We start from the raw sequence: 19,317 nt of genomic DNA on the forward strand, positions 1-19,317 counted from the left end.
CATAGCTTGATGCCCTCTATTATTAAAACCAAGGAGGCGGAACTGATCCAGACGTTACAGGGAGTTTGTTCCAAAGTGCTTCGTTTTCCAGGAGCAACTTATAAAATTACATTGCTGGGATCGTCAAATGAAACTCATTCACACCTAAAAATCCAGAATGTGTTCTGCTGTTTGCAGCTTGGCTCTTTTGGAAGCCATGCCAGGTGATATGAATGAGAAGGAAGAGCCTTCTCTGTGGCGGCCCCAACCCTCTTGAACCAACTCCCCCCAGATATCAGAATTGCCCCCACCCTCCTTACCTTTCGTAAGCTCCTTAAAACCCACCTCTGTCGTCAGGCATGGGGGAATTGAGATACAGTGTTCCCTCGATTTCTGCGGGGGATGCGTTCCAAGACCGCCCGTGAAAGTCAAATTTCCGCGAAGTAGAGATGCGGAAGTAAATACACCATTTTTGGCTATGGACAGTATCACAAGCCATCCCTTAACACCTTAAACCCCTAAATTACCATTTCCCATTCCCTTAACAACCATTTACTCACCATTATTACTGGTACTCACCATTGAATAAGACACTTAGTGATCCTGATATTTATAAACATAATTATTTATTAACAATAAATTTTTTTTGTTATTTATTTGCAAAAATTATTAGTTTGGCAATGACATATGATGTCATTGGGTGGGAAAAACCGTGGTATAGGCAAAAAACCGCGAAGTATTTTTTTAATTAATATTTTTTGAAAAACCGTGGTATAGGCTATTCGCGAAGTTCGAACCCGCGAAAATCGAGGAAACACTGTATTCCCCTCCCCCTAGGCTTATAAAATTTATGCATGGTATGTATATATGTATGATTGGTTTCTTAAATTGAGGTTTTTTACATTACTTTTAATATTAGATTTGTTCATATTGTCTTTTTTACTGTTGTTAGCCGCCCCGAGTCTACGGAGAGGGGCGGCATACAAATCTAATTAATAAAAATAATTTAAAAAAAAATAAAGTAGGTAGGAAGTCCCAAGACTGCTTTATGACAATTAAGTCCGTTATCAAAATAATACAACCAGTTTTAATTCTGCCGGATGGAATCCAGAAGCAGATTTCCTCTGCAACTTTCGAAACACATTTCCCAGAAGTTGATAAAAACAGTCCCCTCTATGCTCAAAATTTAGTCAGTCCTGTTTTTCTTTCCTTTGCGTTGCTGTTTTTTCTTCTTCGCTTGGCCATGTGGCCCCGCAGCCCCTTTCGTGGTCCCTGGGGACAAAGCTTTCTTCTTTGCTGGAGACCCCCCCTCAAACGTTTCCCTCTTGCCCTCGTCCGCCACTCGCTGCTGCTGCTTCCTCTTCCTCTTCCTTTTTTTCTTCTTTCCTTCCGAGGGACCCTCAACCTCACCAACAGCAGGGATTCTGCTGCTGCCATTCTCAGGAGCGTCCTCCTTGGACAGGCCGGGCTGGGCCTTCTTGCGGTTCTGGCGTTTTTTGGTGGCTGGCAGAAAGCCCTTCTTCTTCCGTTTGAGGGACCCAACCGCAGTTCCGTTTGCAGGCTGGACGACGACTTTCGCCTTCACAGGCCGCCTGCAAAATCAAGAAGAGGAAAGGACCTGTGACATCCACCCCTTAAACGCAGTGTTTCTCAATCTCAAGCCACTTTAAGATGTGTGGACTTCAACTCCCAGAATTCCCTTCCATGGATGGCTGGGGAGTTCTGGGAATTTAATTCTAGTTTTTATTTATATTGGATTTGTATTACTGTTTATTGTATTGTTATTGTTGTGAGCCGCCCCGAGACCTCGGAGAAGGGCAGCATACAAATCTAATAAATTATTATTATTATTATTATTATTATTAGTAGTAGTAGTAGTAGTATTAGTATTATTATAATCATAGAAACATAGAAGACTGACGGCAGAAAAAGACCCCATGGTCCATCTAGTCTGCCCTTTTACTATTTCCTGTATTTTATCTTACAATGGATATATGTTTATCCCAGGCATGTTTAAATTCGGTTACTGTGGATTTACCAACCACGTCTGCTGGAAGTTTGTTCCAAGGATCTACTACTCTTTCAGTAAAATAATACTTTCTCATGTTGCCTTTGATCTTTCCCCCAACTAACTTCAGATTGTGTCCCCTTGTTCTTGTGTTCACTTTCCTGTTAAAAACACTTCCCTCCTGAACCCTATTTAACCCTTTAACATATTTAAATGTTTCGATCATGTCCCCCCTTTTCCTTCTTTCTTCCAGACTATACAGATTGAGTTCATTAAGTCTTTCCTGATACGTTTTATACTTCAGACCTTCCACCATTCTTGTAGCCCGTCTTTGGACCCGTTCAATTTTGTCAATATCTTTTTGTAGGTGAGGTCTCCAGAACTGAACACAGTACAGTGATCCCCCGCTCTTTGCGAGGGTTCCGTTCCAGGACCCCCCGCAACGAGCGGGTTTTCGCGAAGTAGCGCTGCGGAAGTAAAAACACCATCTGCGCATGTGCAGATGGTGTTTTTACTTCCGCAGCGCTAGCGAGGAGCCGAAGATTGGGGGCGGCGCGGGTGTTTTAAAACGTCCCCGCCGACATGGGGGGCTCGCTAGCACCCCCCTAACCCGGGTTGGGGGTTCGGGGGTGTGCTAGCGAGCCCCCCATGTCGGCGGGGATGTTTTAAAACACCCGCGCGACTTTCCAATGAGTCCCGAAGACAACGCGTTTGTCTTCGGGACTCATTGGAAAGTCGCGCGGGTGTTTTAAAACATCCCCGCCGACATGGGAGGCTCGCTAGCACACCCCCGAACCCCCAACCTGGGTTTGGGGCTGTGCTAGCGAGCCCCCCATGTCGGCGGGGATGTTTTAAAACACCCGCGCGACTTTCCAATGAGTCCCGAAGACAACGCGTTTGTCTTCGGGACTCATTGGAAAGTCGCGCGGGTGTTTTTAAAACATCCCCGCCGACATGGGAGGCTCGCTAGCACACCCCCGAACCCCCAACCCGGGTTTGGGGGTGTGCTAGCGAGCCCCCCATGTCGGCGGGGATGTTTTAAAACACCCGCGCGACTTTCCAATGAGTCCCGAAGACAACGCGTTTGTCTTCGGGACTCATTGGAAAGTCGCGCGGGTGTTTTAAAACATCCCCGCCGACATGGGAGGCTCGCTAGCACACCCCCGAACCCCCAACCCGGGTTTGGGGGTGTGCTAGCGAGCCCCCCATGTCGGCGGGGATGTTTTAAAACACCCGCGCGACTTTCCAATGAGTCCCGAAGACAACGCGTTTGTCTTCGGGACTCATTGGAAAGTCGCGCGGGTGTTTTAAAACATCCCCGCCGACATGGGAGGCTCGCTAGCACACCCCCGAACCCCCAACCCAGGTTTGGGGGTGTGCTAGCGAGCCCCCCATGTCGGCGGGGATGTTTTAAAACACCCGCGCGACTTTCCAATGAGTCCCGAAGACAACGCGTTTGTCTTCGGGACTCATTGGAAAGTCGCGTGGGTGTTTTAAAACGTCCCCGCCGGCATGGGGGGCTTCCTAGCAGCCCCCCAAACCCGGGTTGGGGGTCCGGTGGGTGCTGGTAAGCCCCCCATGCCGGTGGCGACGTCGCGCCGCCCCCAATCTTCGGCTCCTCGCTAGCGAGCAGGCAGGCGGCTCCTCGCTAGCGGGCAGGCAGGCGAGAGCTAGCGCCAGCGAACAGCTTGTCCGCGCTCGCTCTGGCCGCGAGAATGAACGGTGTGGGCGGGCGAAGGGCGGGCGGCAGCGAGGAGTTTGTGTGGGCGGTGGGGAAACTCCTTGCTGATGCCCGCTGCTCGCCCTCTCGCCAGCAAGAGGGGGAAGACCCAGGGAAGCCGCCCAGCAGCTGATCTGCCGGGCACCATCTACGCATGCGTGCCCATAGAAAAAAGGGCACGCATGGGCAGATGGTGTTTTGACTTCCGGGTTGAAAAATCGCGAATTACCCTGTTCGCAATGGTCGGGGACGCAATAACCGGGGGATCACTGTACTCCAAATGTGGTCTCACCAGCGCTCTATATAAGGGGATCACAATCTCCCTCTTCCTGCTTGTTATACCTCTAGCTATGCAGCCAAGCATCCTACTTGCCTTTCCTACCGCCCGACCACTCTGCTCACCCATTTTGAGACTGTCAGAAATCACTACCCCTAAATCCTTCTCTTCTGAAGTTTTTGCTAACACAGAACTGCCAATGCAATACTCAGATTTAGGATTCCTTTTCCCCAAGTGCATTATTTTACATTTGGAAACATTAAACTGCAGTTTCCATTGCTTTGACCATTTATCTAGTAACGCTAAATCATTTACCATATTACAGACCCCTCCAGGAATATCAACCCTATTGCACACTTTAGAGTCATCGGCAAATAGGCAAACCTTCCATACCAAACCTTCCCCTATGTCACTCACAAACATATTAAAAAGAATAGGACCCAGAACAGACCCTTGTGGCACACCGCTTGTAACCTGTCTCTGCTCAGAATACTCGCCATTAACAATAACTCTCTGATGTCTATGCTTCAGCCAGCTTGAAATCCACTGAACTATCCAGGGATTAAGTCTAATCTTCACTAATTTATCTATCAGCTCTTTATGTGGAACCGTATCAAAGGCTTTGCTGAAGTCCATTATTATTATTCTGCTGCACGAATCCCAGCGACCAGTTAGGTCCCACAGAGTGGGTCTTCCCCGGGTCCCGTCAACCAAACAATGTCGCTTGGCGGGGCTCAGGGGAAGAGGCTTCTCTGTGGCGGCCCCGGCCCTCTGGAACCAACTCCCCCCAGAGATTAGAATTGCCCCCACCCTCCTTGCCTTTCGTAAGCCGCTTAAAACCCACCTCTGCCGCCAGGCATGGGGGAATTGAGATACGCTTTCCCCCTAGGCCTTTACAATTTTATGCATGGTATGTCTGTATGTATGATTGGTTTTTATAATAAAGGGTTTTTAACTGTTTTTAGTACAGTATTGGATTATTGTTATATGCTGTTTTGTTACTGTTGTTAGCCGCCCCGAGTCTGCGGAGAGGGGCGGCATACAAATCCAATCAATCAATCAATCAATCAATCAATCAATCAATCAATCAATAATAAATAAATAAATAAATAAATAAATAATAAATGCAATTTAAAATTGCTAAATTGGACAAACACTGCCCTAATCCTAATAACAGAGTTGTAAGGGACCAATAAAACAGATCATAAAAACAGAGTTGGAAGGGACCTTGGAGGTCTTCTATTCTAACCCCCTGCTTAGGCAGGAAACCCTACCCCACTTCAGACCAATGGTTATCCAACATCTTAAAAACTTCCAGTGTTGGAGAATTCATAGCTTCTGGAGGCAAGATGTTCCACGGATTAATGTTCTAACTGTTAGGAAATTTCTCCTTAGTTCTAAGCTGCTTCTCTCCTTTGATTAGTTTCCACCCATTGCTTCTTGTTCTACCCTCAGGTGCTTTGGAGTATAGTTTGACTCCTCCTTCTTTGTGACAATAACCCTTGAGTCCACGGAGAGGGGCGGCATACAAATCCAATAAATAATAATCATAATAATAATAATATTGGAACACTGCTATCATGTCTCCCCTAGTTCTTCTTTTCATTAAACAAGACATACCCAGTTCCTGCAACCGTTCTTTATTTCTTTTAGCCTCCAACCCTTAATCATCTTTGTCACTCTTCTCTGCACTCTTTCTAGAGTCCCAACATCCTTTTTACATCGTGGCAACCAAAACTTAATGCAAGTATTTCAAGTGTGGCTTTACCAAGGCCTTATAAAGTGGTATTAACACTTCACGTGATCTTGATTCTATCCCTCTGTTAATGCAGCCTAGAACTGTATTGGCTTTTTTGGAAGCTGCTGCCCACTGCTGGCTCATTCCAAAATTTAAAAGCCTGATTAGGAGGGCCAAGGGGTTGCATGGAGCATGCAGCTTCCCCGTGTGTGTGTGTGTGTGTGTGTGTGTGTGTGTGTGTGTGCATGCCACTTCATGTTTGTGTTGTCTCCTGGCAACTGTTCTAATTCCTAAGGTTTTTGTGGCAAAATTTCAAAATCAGCATTCTTCCCAGAATTATTATTATTATTTATTAGATTTGTATGCCGCCCCTCTCCGAAGACTCGGGGCGTCTCACAACAATAAAAAACAATATTATAGCAAAACAAATGTAATATTAAAAGAAGCATATAAAACCCTATCATATATTTAAAAACCAAACAGCACATTCATACCAAACATGAAACAAAATATAAAGAAGCCTGGGGGAAAGGTGTCTCAACTCCCCCACGCCTGGCGGTGTAAGTGAGTCTTGAGTAATTTATGAAAGACAAGGAGGGTGGGGGCAGTTCTAATCTCCGAGGGAAGTTGATTCCAGAGGGCTGGGGCCGCCACAGAGAAGGCTCTTCCCCTGGGGCCCGCCAAACGACGTTGTTTAGTCAACGGGACCCAGAGAAGGCCAACTCTGTGGGACCTTATCAGCCGCTGGGATTCGTGCGGTAGTAGGCGGTTCTGGAGAGAGAGAGAGTGATCCAAGATCAGCCAGTGACTTGTTGCTGAAGGTGGAACTAAAACTCCCTTTTTCTAGCATGGCACTGTAACCATGACCCCAAACGGGCTCTATAACTTACTTAAATCCCAGGAGTTTCATAACATTCCAGTACATGTTGTCAAGTTGCGTGGACTTCTCAAACTGCTCCAGCTGACCCAGAGTCTGGAGCACGTCACGAAGCTCGGTCAGGTCTATGCTGTATGCCTGAAAAGTAAATAAAAGAATGCTAGAATTGCATTCAATCAAGACCTCACTTAAAGTGGTAGATAGAGAAAGCAGAGTTGCTCTCTTTTCGCAGCAAATTCATTGAGAAAAGGCTATGAATGAATGATTTTCGTTTAGAAGCTGGTGTGCTTTGCTCCAAAAAATATACAGTGTTCCCTCGATTTTCGCAGGGGATGCATTCCGAGACCACCCACGAAAGTCGAATTTCCGTGAAGTAGAGATGCAGAAGTAAATACTCTATTGTATGGATGTTTGGTTTTACAATACAGTAGTCCCTCGCTATACCGCGCTTCACCTACTGCGGCTTCACTTCATCGCGGGTTTCTGAGGAAGTCGATCGGCAGATTTAAACAGCCCGCCGAACTTGATCGGCAGGTTTTTCAAAAAAATATATATATATCTAAAATTGTAAATACTGTATTTAAATACTGTATCTAAATTAAATACTGTGTGGGAAGTGTTTATAAACACTTAAAACAATGAAAACTTACCAAACAATTACAATATAAATACTTAAATAAGTACTATCAGTCGATAAATTTCCCATCGCGGATTTCACCTATCGCGGCCAGGTCTGGAACGTAACACCAACGATAGGTGAGGGACTACTGTAAGGGGTTTTTAGTTGTTTTAGTATTGGATTTGCATGCTGTTTTTTGTTACTGTTGTTAGCCGCCCCGAGTCTACAAAGAGGGGCGGCATACAAATCCAATAAATAATAAATAATAATAATAATATTTTGGCTATGAACAGTATCACAAGCCTTCCCTTAACACCGTTGACTTTGGGGGGGAAACCCCGAAGTATTTTTTAATTAATATATTTGAAAAACCGTGGTATAGACTTTTCGCGAAGTTCGAACCCGCGAAAATCGAGGGAACACTGTATATACAAAAGCTGGAGTGGGGGAGAGGGCATCCTGCAGAAAGGAGCAAGGTTAAAAGTGGTTAGCAGGTAACGTTTGTGTAAATGGGTGCCTTGAAACAGTTCCCACAGAAGTCACATGTTGTCACCTTGCTCACTAGAGATTCTCAAATTCCAAATGTCTCCCCCAATTTTTTTATTTTTAATCGAGGATACCTGAATTGGATGGTTAGATGTACCAACTTGTGCCACTTGTATTGACACTCTCACAAATAGTGAGGAGCCGTGGTGGTGCAGTGGTTAGAGTGCAGTGCTGCAGGCTACTTCTGCTGCCTGCTGGGTGCCTGCAATTTGGCAGTTCAAATCTCACCAGGCTCAAGGTTGATTCAGCGTTTTATCCTATTGAGGTTGGTAAAAGGAGGATCCAGATTGTTGGGGACAAAAGGCTGTCTCTGTAAACTGCTTAGAAAGGGTTGTAAAAACACTATGAAGTGGTATATAAGTCTAAATGCTAACTTAGAAACAGAAGCATACAAGATTGATGGCAGAAAAAGACCTCATGGTCCATCTAGTCTGCCCTTATACTATTTCCTGTATTTTATCTTAGGATGGATATATGTTTATCCCAGGCATGTTTAAATTCAGTTACTGTGGATTTACCGACCACGTCTGCTGGAAGTTCGTTCCAAGCATCTACTACTCTTTCAGCAAAATAATATTTTCTCACATTGCTTTTGATCTTTCCCCCAACTAACCTCAGATTGTGTCCCCTTGTTCTTGTGTTCACTTTCCTATTAAAAACACTTCCCTCCTGAACCTTATTTAACTCTTTAACATATTTAAATGTTTCGATCATGTCCCCCCTTTCCCTTCTGTCCTCCAGACCAGTGATTCCCAACCTTGGCAACTTGAAGATATTTGGACTTCAACTCCCAGAATTCCCCAGCCAGCAAATATCTGAGCTGAGTTTTAAGTTTTAAAAAGCTTCAATTCTGGGAGTTGAAGTCCAAATATCTTCAAGTTGCCAAGGTTGGGAAACACTGCTCCAGACTATACAGATTGAGTTCATTATGCCTTTCCTGATATGTTTTATGCTTAAGACCAGGGGTTCCCAAACCTTTTACACAGGGGGCCAGTGCACTGTCCCTCAGACTGCTGGAGGGCCGGACTATAAAAAAAACCTATGAACAAATCCCTATGCACACTGCACATACCTTGTTTTACAGTAAAAAACAAAATGGGAACAAATACAATATTTAAAATAAAGAAGAAGTAATAAGTAATTAAGTAATTAATAATTAAGTAATAAAGTAATTTATACTTCTTTATTAAGAAGTAAATTTAAACTTAAATCAACAAACTCCATTTCTCCTTCCTTCCTTCCCTCCCTCCTTCCTCTCCACTTCTCTCTTCCCTCTTCCTTTTCTCATTTCATTTTCCTCTCCCTCGTTCTTTCCCTCCATCATTTTCTCATTTTTCTCTTTCTCTATCTCTTTCCATCTCTCCCTCTTCCTTTCTCTCTCCCTCTCTATCTCTCCCTCTTTCTCTTTCTTTCTCTCTCTCTTCTCTCTTTCTCTCACTCACTCTTTCTAACTCTGCCTCTTTGTATCTCTCACACTTTCTTTCTCTCCCCTCTATTTCTCCCTTTCTCTCTCTCCGTTTCTATCTCTCCTCTTCATTTCTCTCTCCCTCTCTATTTCTCCCTCTTATTATATCGATCAGTAAAATCTCGTGTGCTGCCACAGGCCGGTTAAAGACCTCAGCGGGCAGCAGTTTGGGGACCGCTGCTTAAGACCTTCCACCATTTTTGTAGCCTGTCTTTGGACCCGTTCAATTTTATCAATATCTTTTTGTAGGTGAGGTTTAGAGTGTCCAATGCTCTCTACGCTTGGTTGTTGACTTGCAGATGTTTCACTGCCCAGCTAGCTAACATCATCAGTACTAGAGTCTGTAAGTCAATGAAATGTCTGCCAATAAACCAAGCACACAGAGCACCCCCAAAAAAAGATCAACCTTGAACTCCTTCTCTTCTACTCTCTTCTATTGGATTCTTACTTTAGTCCAAAGATTTCCTAAACAAACAAAAAGTAGACCAATGACTTTTAAGTCCAAGGAAAACTTTGCAAGCAGCGAATGCAAACAGGGAAATATTGGCAATACACACATACCTGTTGGGTCACTATTTTGATGAGGCAGCTCAACAACTCCAGACACTTGATGACCTTCTCCCGGTCCACCTTAACTTTGAACTCACCCACTTTCTTCAATGTCTATTAAACAAAAAGAGGGTGATTTGGAATAGAAGATTTTCTGGTTAGTGTTGGGAGCATAGGTTACCACAAGTAACATGTTCCTAACTTCGACTATTAATACTCTACCATCTTCATCAGATGTTGAATATATAGTGGGGGATTCAATAATTTAAATATAGAACTGGATAAATAATAGAGATTGTTTACATTAAAATAGTAAATATTATTGTATTGTGAAGTGTAAATATGAATATTACTCAGTTGCCAACCATTCATATTTTGATCACGTGAACATGGGGATAGTTTGCATTGGTTGCCACTCAGTGTTGGTTATGACCTATAAAGCCCTTCATGGCATGGGACCAGAATACCTTCGGGATCGCCTTCTGCCACACGAATCCCAGCGACCGATTAGGTCCCACAGAGTTGGCCTTCTCCGGGTCCCAACGACAAAACAATGCCGTTTGGCGGGACCCAGGGGAAGCGTCTTCTCTGTGGCGGCCCCGACCCTCTGGAATCAACTCCCCCCAGAGATTAGGACTGCCCCCACCCTCCTTGCCTTTCTCAAACTCCTAAAAACCCATTTTTGCCGCCAGGCATGGGGAAATTGATTCCCTTCGGCCGTTCCATTTTATGTATGGTTTGTTTGGGTTATATGAGTGTTTTTAATCAAGGGTTTTTAACTGTTTCGCTTTTTTAATCATTGGATTTGTATTTTGTATTCCTGTTATGAGCTGCTCCGAGTCTTCAGAGAGGGGCGGCATTCTATTATTATTATTATTATTATTATCATTATCATTATTATTAACAACATTATCATCATCATCATTATTATCATTATTATCATTATCATTATTATTATTATTAATTAGATTTGTATGCCGCCCCTCTCTGTAGACTCGGGGCAGCTCACAATAGTAAAAACAATGTACAATAACAAATCTAATATTTAAAATATCTAAAATTAAATACAAATCAAATGGAATCAAATGGAATATGAATGAATGAATGAATGAATGAATGAATGAATGAATGAATGAATGAATGATGGGGATGTTGCAACAGTCATTCATTAAGTATGAAAAAAAGGGTCACAAGTCACTTTTTCCAGTGCTGTTGCTATCACTGAACGGTCACTAAACGAATGGTCTGTAAGTTGAAGAGCACTTCTCTGCAAGGAGGGATCTTTCTCCTCGGAGTCTTAGAAGCCAAAATTCAACCCAGGGAGTCACAGGAAGGAAAGGTGTGTTCAGAGTCAAAAAAATTAAAATTAAGAAGATGCATCTTGAAGCAGGGAAAAAAAATGCAAATAAAGCACTTAAAGCTTGTCTAGAACAGAACTCCCATCCGAGACAGTCAGGCTGGCTGCTAAACTAGGAAGAAGAAAATTCCAATTACAAAACATCTGAAGGAAGGCGGGAAACTGATTTGACTGCTGTTTTTTTTCTTCACGAGGCCTAATTCTGAATTTTTTGCCTGACAGTTTTGGAAAGGATTCACAAGTGAGAAGGGACTCTGGCCAAGTCATGTATCTTTTAGAGCCCACCCCCACTCACCCGCCATCTTAAAAAGAACAACCGTAGAGATTCAGAATGAAGAAGCTTCACTGAGGCCAACATCTGGCTGCCTTGTGCTGCCTTGTGCCTCCTGGTACGCTGTGGAAACGCCTTCCCCGAGCAAAGGAGGATGCTGGTACCGTCTCTGAGCCGATCGCTTATTGGAGGCCTGCCCGTTTTGCTGGACGCAGCCTTAAGCCTTCAAGCAGGTTACTCCTGGGCTGAGTCATACAAGTGGTCCTCCACTTACGACCGCAATTGAGGCCATAATTGAGATTAGAATTGCCCCCACCCTCCTCGCAGACATGGGGGCAAATGAGATATTCTTTCCCCCTAGGCCAGTGTTTCCCAACCATGGCAACTTGAAGATATTTTGACTTCAACTCCCAGAATTCCCCAGCCTGCAAATGCTGGCTGGGGAATTCTGGGAGTTGAAGTCCAGATATCGTCAAGTTGCCATGGTTGGGAAATACTGCCCTAGGCCTCTACAATTTATGCATGGTATGTTTGTGTGTATGTTTGGTTTTATAAATAAGGGTTTTTTAGTTGTTTTAGTATTGGATTGTTACATGCTGTTTTTATCACTGTTGTTAGCCGCCCTGAGTCCACAGAGAGGGGCGGCATACAAATCCAATAAATAAATAAATAAATAAATAAATATCGCTATGTGCAAAATCTGTTAAGTGAGTTTTGCCCCGTTTAGTGAGTTTTGCCCCATTTTAGGACGTTTCTCCCCACATTTGTTAAGTGAATCCCTGCCTTTGTTACGACCACTAACCCGGTTGTTAAGTGAATCTGGTTTCTCCATTGACTTTGTGTGTCAAGAATGTGTCGCAAAAGGTGGATCTCATGTCCTCAGGACACCGTCATAAATATGAATCAGCTGTCAAGCATCTGAAGGAACTCTGAAGATGCTGCACCGGTTGTAAGGGTGAAAAATGGGACCATTTTTCAGTGCTGTTGAAACATTGGTCATTAAATGAAGCATTGTAAGTGGAGGACTACCTATGGTTGCAACTCATTTTTGTGGCAATGCATTTGAAATCACCTCCAAGAGCTTTAAGTATCTTACTTACTTACTTACTTACTTACTTATTTTTCTATGCCGCCCTTCTCGAGGCGTACAACATTGAATACAATATGTAAGAAATCTAAATAACTATAAAAGATTATGGAAATTTACTAAAAAAAAATTTAAAAGACCCCATGTACAATCACACATATTCATCCAATCCAATTATATCTCCCATTGGCCGGAGATAGTCTCATCACCCACGGCCCCCATGCCTCCCAGCAGAGGTAGATTTTTAAAGCTTTACGAAAGACTAGGAGGCAGGGACCAGTACGTATCTCTGGAGGGAGTTCGTTCCAGAGGGTTGGGGCCGCCACAGAGAAGGCTCTTCCACTAGGCCCCGCCAGTCGGCATTGTCTGCCCAACAGGACCTGGAGAAGGCCGACTCTGTGGGATCTAACTGGCCACTGGGATACATGAGGCAGAAGACGGTCTGGTTCGATGCCATGTAGGGCTTTATAGGTCATAACCAACACTTTGAATTGCATCCGGAAACCAATCTTAACTTGAATTTATTTATTTATTGGATTTGTATGCCGCCCCTCTCCGTAGACTCGGAGCGGCTAACAACAGTGGTAAAAACAACATGCGACAATCCAATACTAAAACAGCTAAAAACCCTTATTTTAAAACCAATCATACATTCAAACATACCATACATAAATTGTAGAAGCCTAGGGAGAAAGAATATCTTAGTTCCCCCATGCCTGACGACAGAGGTGGGTTTTAAGAAGCTTACGAAAGGCAAGAAGGGTGGGGGCTATTCTAATCTCTGGGGGGAGTTGGTTCCAGAGGGCCGAGGCCGCCACAGAGAAGGCTCTTCCCCTGGGTCCCGCCAAACAACATTGTTTAGTTGACGGGACCCGGAGAAGGCCCACTCTGTGGGACCTAATTGGTCGCTGGCATTCGTGCGGCAGAAGGCGGTCCCGGAGATAACCTGGCCCGGTGCCATGAAGGGCTTTATAGGTCATAACCAACACTTTGAATTGTGACCGGAAACTGATCGGCAACCAATGCAGACTGCGGAGTGTTGGTGTGACATGGACATATTTGGGGAAGCCCATGATTGCTCTCGCAGCTGCATTCTGCACGATCTGAAGTTTCCGAACACTTTTCAAAGACAATAAATGCAGCAGATATCCTAACTTTTGTGAATCTCGAATCATCAGAACACATGAGTACACATACACACACACACACACATTACAACCTTCTGGTATGACCCAGCTCCCCAAACACAATAACCCCCCTCTATATTTAAATCAATGATTCCTTTATTAGGAGCGCCAGCAGTCCGGGAAAAAAGTTTCTCAATGCAGGCTAACAAGTCTGTCTGACAGGGAGATGAATTGTTTGTTTGTTTGTTTGTTTCTTTCTTTTTTTGATTTTTATGCCTTCTCCTTAGACTCAGGGCAGCTTACAAAGTGTTGGCAATAATACTTTTTAACAGAGCCAGCATATTGGCCCACAATCTGGGTCCTCGCTTTACCCACCTCGGAAGGAGGGAAGGCTGAGTCAACCTTGAGCCGGGGATGAGATTTGAACCGCTGACCTACAGATCTACAGTCAGCTTCAGTGGCCTGCAGTACAGCACTCTACCTGTTGCGCCACCCCGACTCAATAGTTGTCTGCCACATCTATTCATCTCTGCCCTCTGCTTTTCATCCCGAGCTAGGGTGGGCCTCGCTAAAAATGGTGACTCTCCCGTCCCAAGGATTGATGCACACATTTCCACTGCTTTCCTCTCCTTTGCCTTCTGCGCATCTATGTGTCAGGGCACTAGTCCTCTTCTTCCTCATCAGCCACCTCCAGACTTGTTGACTCTCCATCTGAGGGCTGACAGAGGGCCCAGGCTTCGGCCCCTTTTCCTGACCCCCCAGGAGGAGAACCACTTCTCTACGGCAGTGTTTCCCAACCTTGGCAATTTGAAGATATTTGGACTTCAACTCCCAGAATTCCCCAGCCAGCATTCTGGGAGTTGAAGTCCAAATATCTTCAAATTGCCAAGGTTGGGAAAGACTGCTCCACAGAACCGGTCCCTGGTCCTCAAAAGGTTGGGGGCCTCTGGTGTAGATCACTATTCCCCATACACACATACACAAAATACAGTAGTACCTCTACTTAAGAACTTAATTCATTCCATGACCAGGTTCTTAAGTAGAAAAGTTCTTAAGTAGAAGCAATTTTTCCCATAGGAATCAATGTAAAAGCAAATGATGCATGCAAACCTATTAGGAAAGAAATAAAAGCTGGGAATTTGGGTGGGAGAAGGAGGAGGAAGAAGAAACGGAGGAGGAGGAGGACAGTTGCTGCAGAAGGAAGGAGGGGAGGGGAATTTAAAAAATCCAAAACTTTTAGACTTTTTTTTAAAAAAAAGGGACTCAGAGGCGGTGAGGAGGAGCACGCGCCTCCCATACACCCGGTGCGAGGCTGCCTCCCATACACGACGCAAGAGAGAGAAACTCAGGGGAAATGGCAGGAAACTGGCCGGGCCTTCGTGCCGCTCTCAAATTTCCTGGGAAATTTTTCTGGACTTGGGTTCTTTAAGTAGAAAATGGTTCTTAAGAAGAGGCAAAAAAATCTTGAACACCCGGTTCTTATCTAGAAAAGTTCTTAAGTAGAGGCGTTCTTAGGTAGAGGTACCACTGTACTGTAGGTTTATTTTTTATTTTATTTTTATTTATTTATTTGTCAAACAATTATAGGGTGGTAATTTGTACAAATAAAACATTAGATAAGTAATGATAAAAAGAAACAAAAGAAGACAATAGGACAGGGACGGTAGGCACAATGGTGCGCTTATGCACGATTATAACTTCAGGAATTCCCAAGCAATATGGTGTTAAATATTTTTTAGGGGCACCAGGTTGAAAAAGGCCGATTACACATTCCTGAACGTACATTTTATACACTGTGATCTTGCTCCTGCCTCCTCCATCACCTGAGAATAAGCTCTGATTCCGTTCTCCCCTCCCTTCCCTCTTCCCAATGGATAGGATTATAGGCAGCACGTAGACCAACACATCCACTATCTGCTTTATTTCTGGTTCTCACAAGAATGACGGCTTTAAAAATAGGGCCTGCACCCTGTAGCATTTTCCTAAGGCTTTTTAAAAATTCAGTACACACTGCGGAACATCCAGTCTTCAGGGTTTTAAATAATCAATCACAGAAAACTGAAGTTAATTTCCTTCAGGCCTATTTTTCAAATGGTTATTGTTTGTTTATGAGCCAAGGCCAATAACAAAATATATCAAATACTATATATTTTATACATAATCTCTACAAGTCATATTTATATATCTATACAAACACACCAGGGGCGGGGGGAGGGGGCGGGGTAGTCCTTGACTTAAAACCATATATTCAACTGCAATTCAAAGTTATTGGCAGACTTGCACCAAAACACTGTGGGATAACTACCGCATGAGTCCCAGCAACCGGTTAGGTCCCACAGAGTCGGCCTTCTTCAGGTCCCGTCAAATAGACCAGTGTCTTTCAACCTGTGTGCCATAGCACACTAGTGTGCCGTGAGACATGATCAGGTGTGCTGTGGGGAAATTAAACATGGGTCCCCAAAGTACGGATGGATGGATGGATGGATGGATGGATGGATGGATGGATAGATAGATAGATAGATAGATAGATAGATAGATAGATAGATAGATAGATAGATAGATAGATAGATAGATAGATAGTATCCCATGACTGTGTGTCTGGGACCAAGTGTTGTCTCTTATGATTTAGGATGAACATATTTTTTACAATGACTACGATCATGATTTTATCACTTATTGCTTGTATGGACACTGAGACAAATGCACTGGAGACAACTTCCTTGTGTGTCCAATCACACTTGGCCAATAAAGAATTCTAAATGTTTATAAAAATGCTTTCCTGTTTTCCCAGGCTAGGCACATACTTTATTAACAGACACCAACATACACTTTCCCAAACTCATCTCGGTTGCTCTAAAACAGCCCATTTTCAGTTTCAGCACTCGTGTGTGTGTGTGTGTGTGTTTTCAACACATGAATAGTGTTGTGGTTGGCTCTGGCCCAGCTCCTACCCCAAGGAATGTGGAGGTGGATGCAGGGGAAACATCAACATGTCATAGGTCTGTTTTATTGCCGACAGAGTCAGGTAGTGCAGTTTCCTCGGACGAAGAAGAAGGTGGGGGTGACTTGGAAGAGGGGGGCTTGGCACACAGCCCAGGAAGCCAATCTCCATTATCTTCGGTTGATTCAAATGAAGAAGTGTTAGACCCACGCATGCGCAGAATTATGCATAGAAGAGACCAATTGAAGAAATATTATAGGAGATAAGAGAGGCCACCTGTGTTTGGGTGGGGCTCCAGCAATTAGAGCTGCTGATATAAATAGCAGCATGCTGGCTTGGACGTTGTGGAAGATTATCTGATCATTGTTCTTCAGGACTGTGCCTTGCTGTTTCCGGACTTTTTTGATTTTTCACGACTTTGAAACCAAAGCAGAGCAAAGTGTGTGTGTTTCACTTTGTGGAAGAAGGAGGGCTGTGACGTTCCTTCACAGATGCAAGCTAAGTACTTAAGGACTGATTAAGGGGATTGTACAGACTACCAGGTTGTTTTGGGACCAGTGCTCTTTGCAATACAAAAAAGGGTGCATTGTTTCTTTTGAATTTTTTTGATAAAGAACATTGTTTTTGAACTTTCAAGTGTGTGTGTGTGTGTGTGTGTGTGTGTGTGTGTGTGTCTGAAATTTGTACCCTTGAATTTTCGGGAGACTCATACAATAGAGCCCAGCAGAACAAATAGGGGTTAGAAAAGGAAGAAATATATGATGCATATCAGCAAATGTTAAGTCAGATTGACTCGTCCTACCTCAGTAATTTGATGGGTGCTTTCTCTGATGAAATCTTCCCACTCTTTTTCAGACAACGAGAGCTTAAAACACTTATTCTGCAGGGCTTTCTGGAGAAGCAGACATGCCTGGGCCTGAAACAGAAATTTTTAGGGGGAGAGGGGAGGAAAACAAGGGAGATGGTGAGATATAATACTTTTTCTCAAATGACAAGCAGATAATTCACAGGGTGTCGGTTAAAAAGATTCTTCAGGGCTTGCAGGAATGCTCACAAACCCTTTGTTTGAAACACCTAAAAACAAACAGCAGATGGATTGTTCCCAACCACACAATCCAAGGAAAGGTGCAGTTTTGCAGGATTGCAGGTAAAAACCACAATTGTATAAAGGTGTTCTCCAAAACACCTTTGTTCCTTTGAATCTGATGCACTGCGGAGTTTTGGAAACAGACTCAATTTCTCAAAATTCCAAACCATAGTTCAAATGTGCCCACAGTTATTTAAAACCCCTGTGTAACTAGGTTTTCATACTAAATCGAAACCCTAAATACCTTTGTCTTTATTTCTGATATTTATCAAAAAGGCTTAAAGAGGCAGCCTAATTGGTCAATTGCTAATTGCAATATTGCTTTGCTCTGCATTTTTAAGCAAAATGCCTCATTTATGCTTACAATTCAGTAATTCAGATCAAAGCTCAGTAATATTTTGCATTGCATATTTCTCCAAATAGGAGGAGGAAGGTGTTAGATATTTTGCCATCTAGTTATTTGTAAAACAAAATAATAAAGGTGGCATACAGATGAAACAAAAATCAAAAAATACAATTTTGTAACGTAATTATTGACCCCAAAATTTGTGAAGATGAATACCACTGATACACTTGGCATCCATGAATCTGTCTAATCCTGCCTTGAAGCTATCAAGACTGACAGCTGTCACAACCTCTTCTGGAAGTGAATTTTCTCAGGTAAAGACTGAGAAAATGTGGCTGGATGAGATCCTTTGAAAAATCCAATCATTTTGAAGAACAAAAGGTAATTTAGAGATGTGTGGATTATGTTAGAAGCAAAATTGGCTTTTTTGAAAGAACTAAAAAACACGGGAAAGTATTAGGAATTAATGGGGTTGGTGTAAGCCAGGTTTAGCAATGTTTCCTTTTCTTTTTCTTCTCTCAAGCCTTTAATTCCTCAGCCTTACTCTTTCCAGCTCTTTTCAGCACGCTGCGTAAGGTTGCTTACTCCAAAAATCCCTGCGGGCATGAATGTAAGTAACTTGATTTAGCACAGCTTTCAGCAAATGACTAGGCTGATTAACTTGTATTTATCAATTTTCCTGAATGGCACTGACATATCCACCCCAAGCAGAAGCACACATACACCAAGGCAGAATCCTACGTTGTTCTCTGGGAATATTACAAAAGCAAAATCTAAGACTATGTACAAGTACAGTGGTACCTCTACAGTGATACCTCGTCTTACAAACGCCTCGTCATACAAACTTTTCAAGATACAAACCCGGGGTTTAAGATTTTTTTGCCTCTTCTTACAAACTATTTTCACCTTACAAACCCACTGCCGCCGCTGGGATGCCCCACCTCTGGACTTCCGTTACCAGCAAAGCACCCGTTTTTGCGATGCTGCGATTTCACTGATGCTCCCTTCGCTGGGAAACCCCACATCCAGACTTCCGTTGCCAGCGAAGCACACATTTTTGCGATGCTGGGATCCCCTCGCTGGGATTCCCCTGCAGCATCGCAAAAACACAGAAGTCTGGAGGTGGAGTTTCCCATGGAGGGGAGCCTCAGGGAAATCCCAGCAGCACAAAAATGGGCCCTTCGGCTGGCAAAAGGGGTGAATTTTGGACTTGCACACATTAATCGCTTTTCCATTGATTCCTATGGGAAACATTGTTTCGTCTTACAAAATTTTCACCTTAAGAACCTCGCCCCATAACCAATTAAGTTTGTAAGACAAGGT

At 43.6% G+C, this 19,317-nt stretch overlaps 1 protein-coding gene across 1 annotated transcript in view; it reads right to left on the reverse strand.

Annotated features, from left to right (window-relative positions):
- Positions 1-1,000: 1,000 nt before the first annotated feature.
- Positions 1,001-19,317, reverse strand: part of MYBBP1A (MYB binding protein 1a) — a 108,960-nt gene continuing 90,643 nt past the window's right edge. The window contains exons 24-27 of the mRNA XM_070735224.1: positions 17,364-17,477; positions 9,791-9,892; positions 6,613-6,737; positions 1,001-1,571 (exon numbers count right to left, since the gene is read on the reverse strand). Coding sequence (XP_070591325.1) covers positions 1,166-1,571; positions 6,613-6,737; positions 9,791-9,892; positions 17,364-17,477 — 747 coding nt within the window. The 3' untranslated portion in view covers positions 1,001-1,165. The remainder of the gene's footprint in view (positions 1,572-6,612; positions 6,738-9,790; positions 9,893-17,363; positions 17,478-19,317) is intronic.

This window comes from Erythrolamprus reginae, chromosome 1 (assembly GCF_031021105.1).
Source record: "Erythrolamprus reginae isolate rEryReg1 chromosome 1, rEryReg1.hap1, whole genome shotgun sequence".
Taxonomy (NCBI): Eukaryota; Metazoa; Chordata; class Lepidosauria; order Squamata; family Dipsadidae; genus Erythrolamprus; species Erythrolamprus reginae.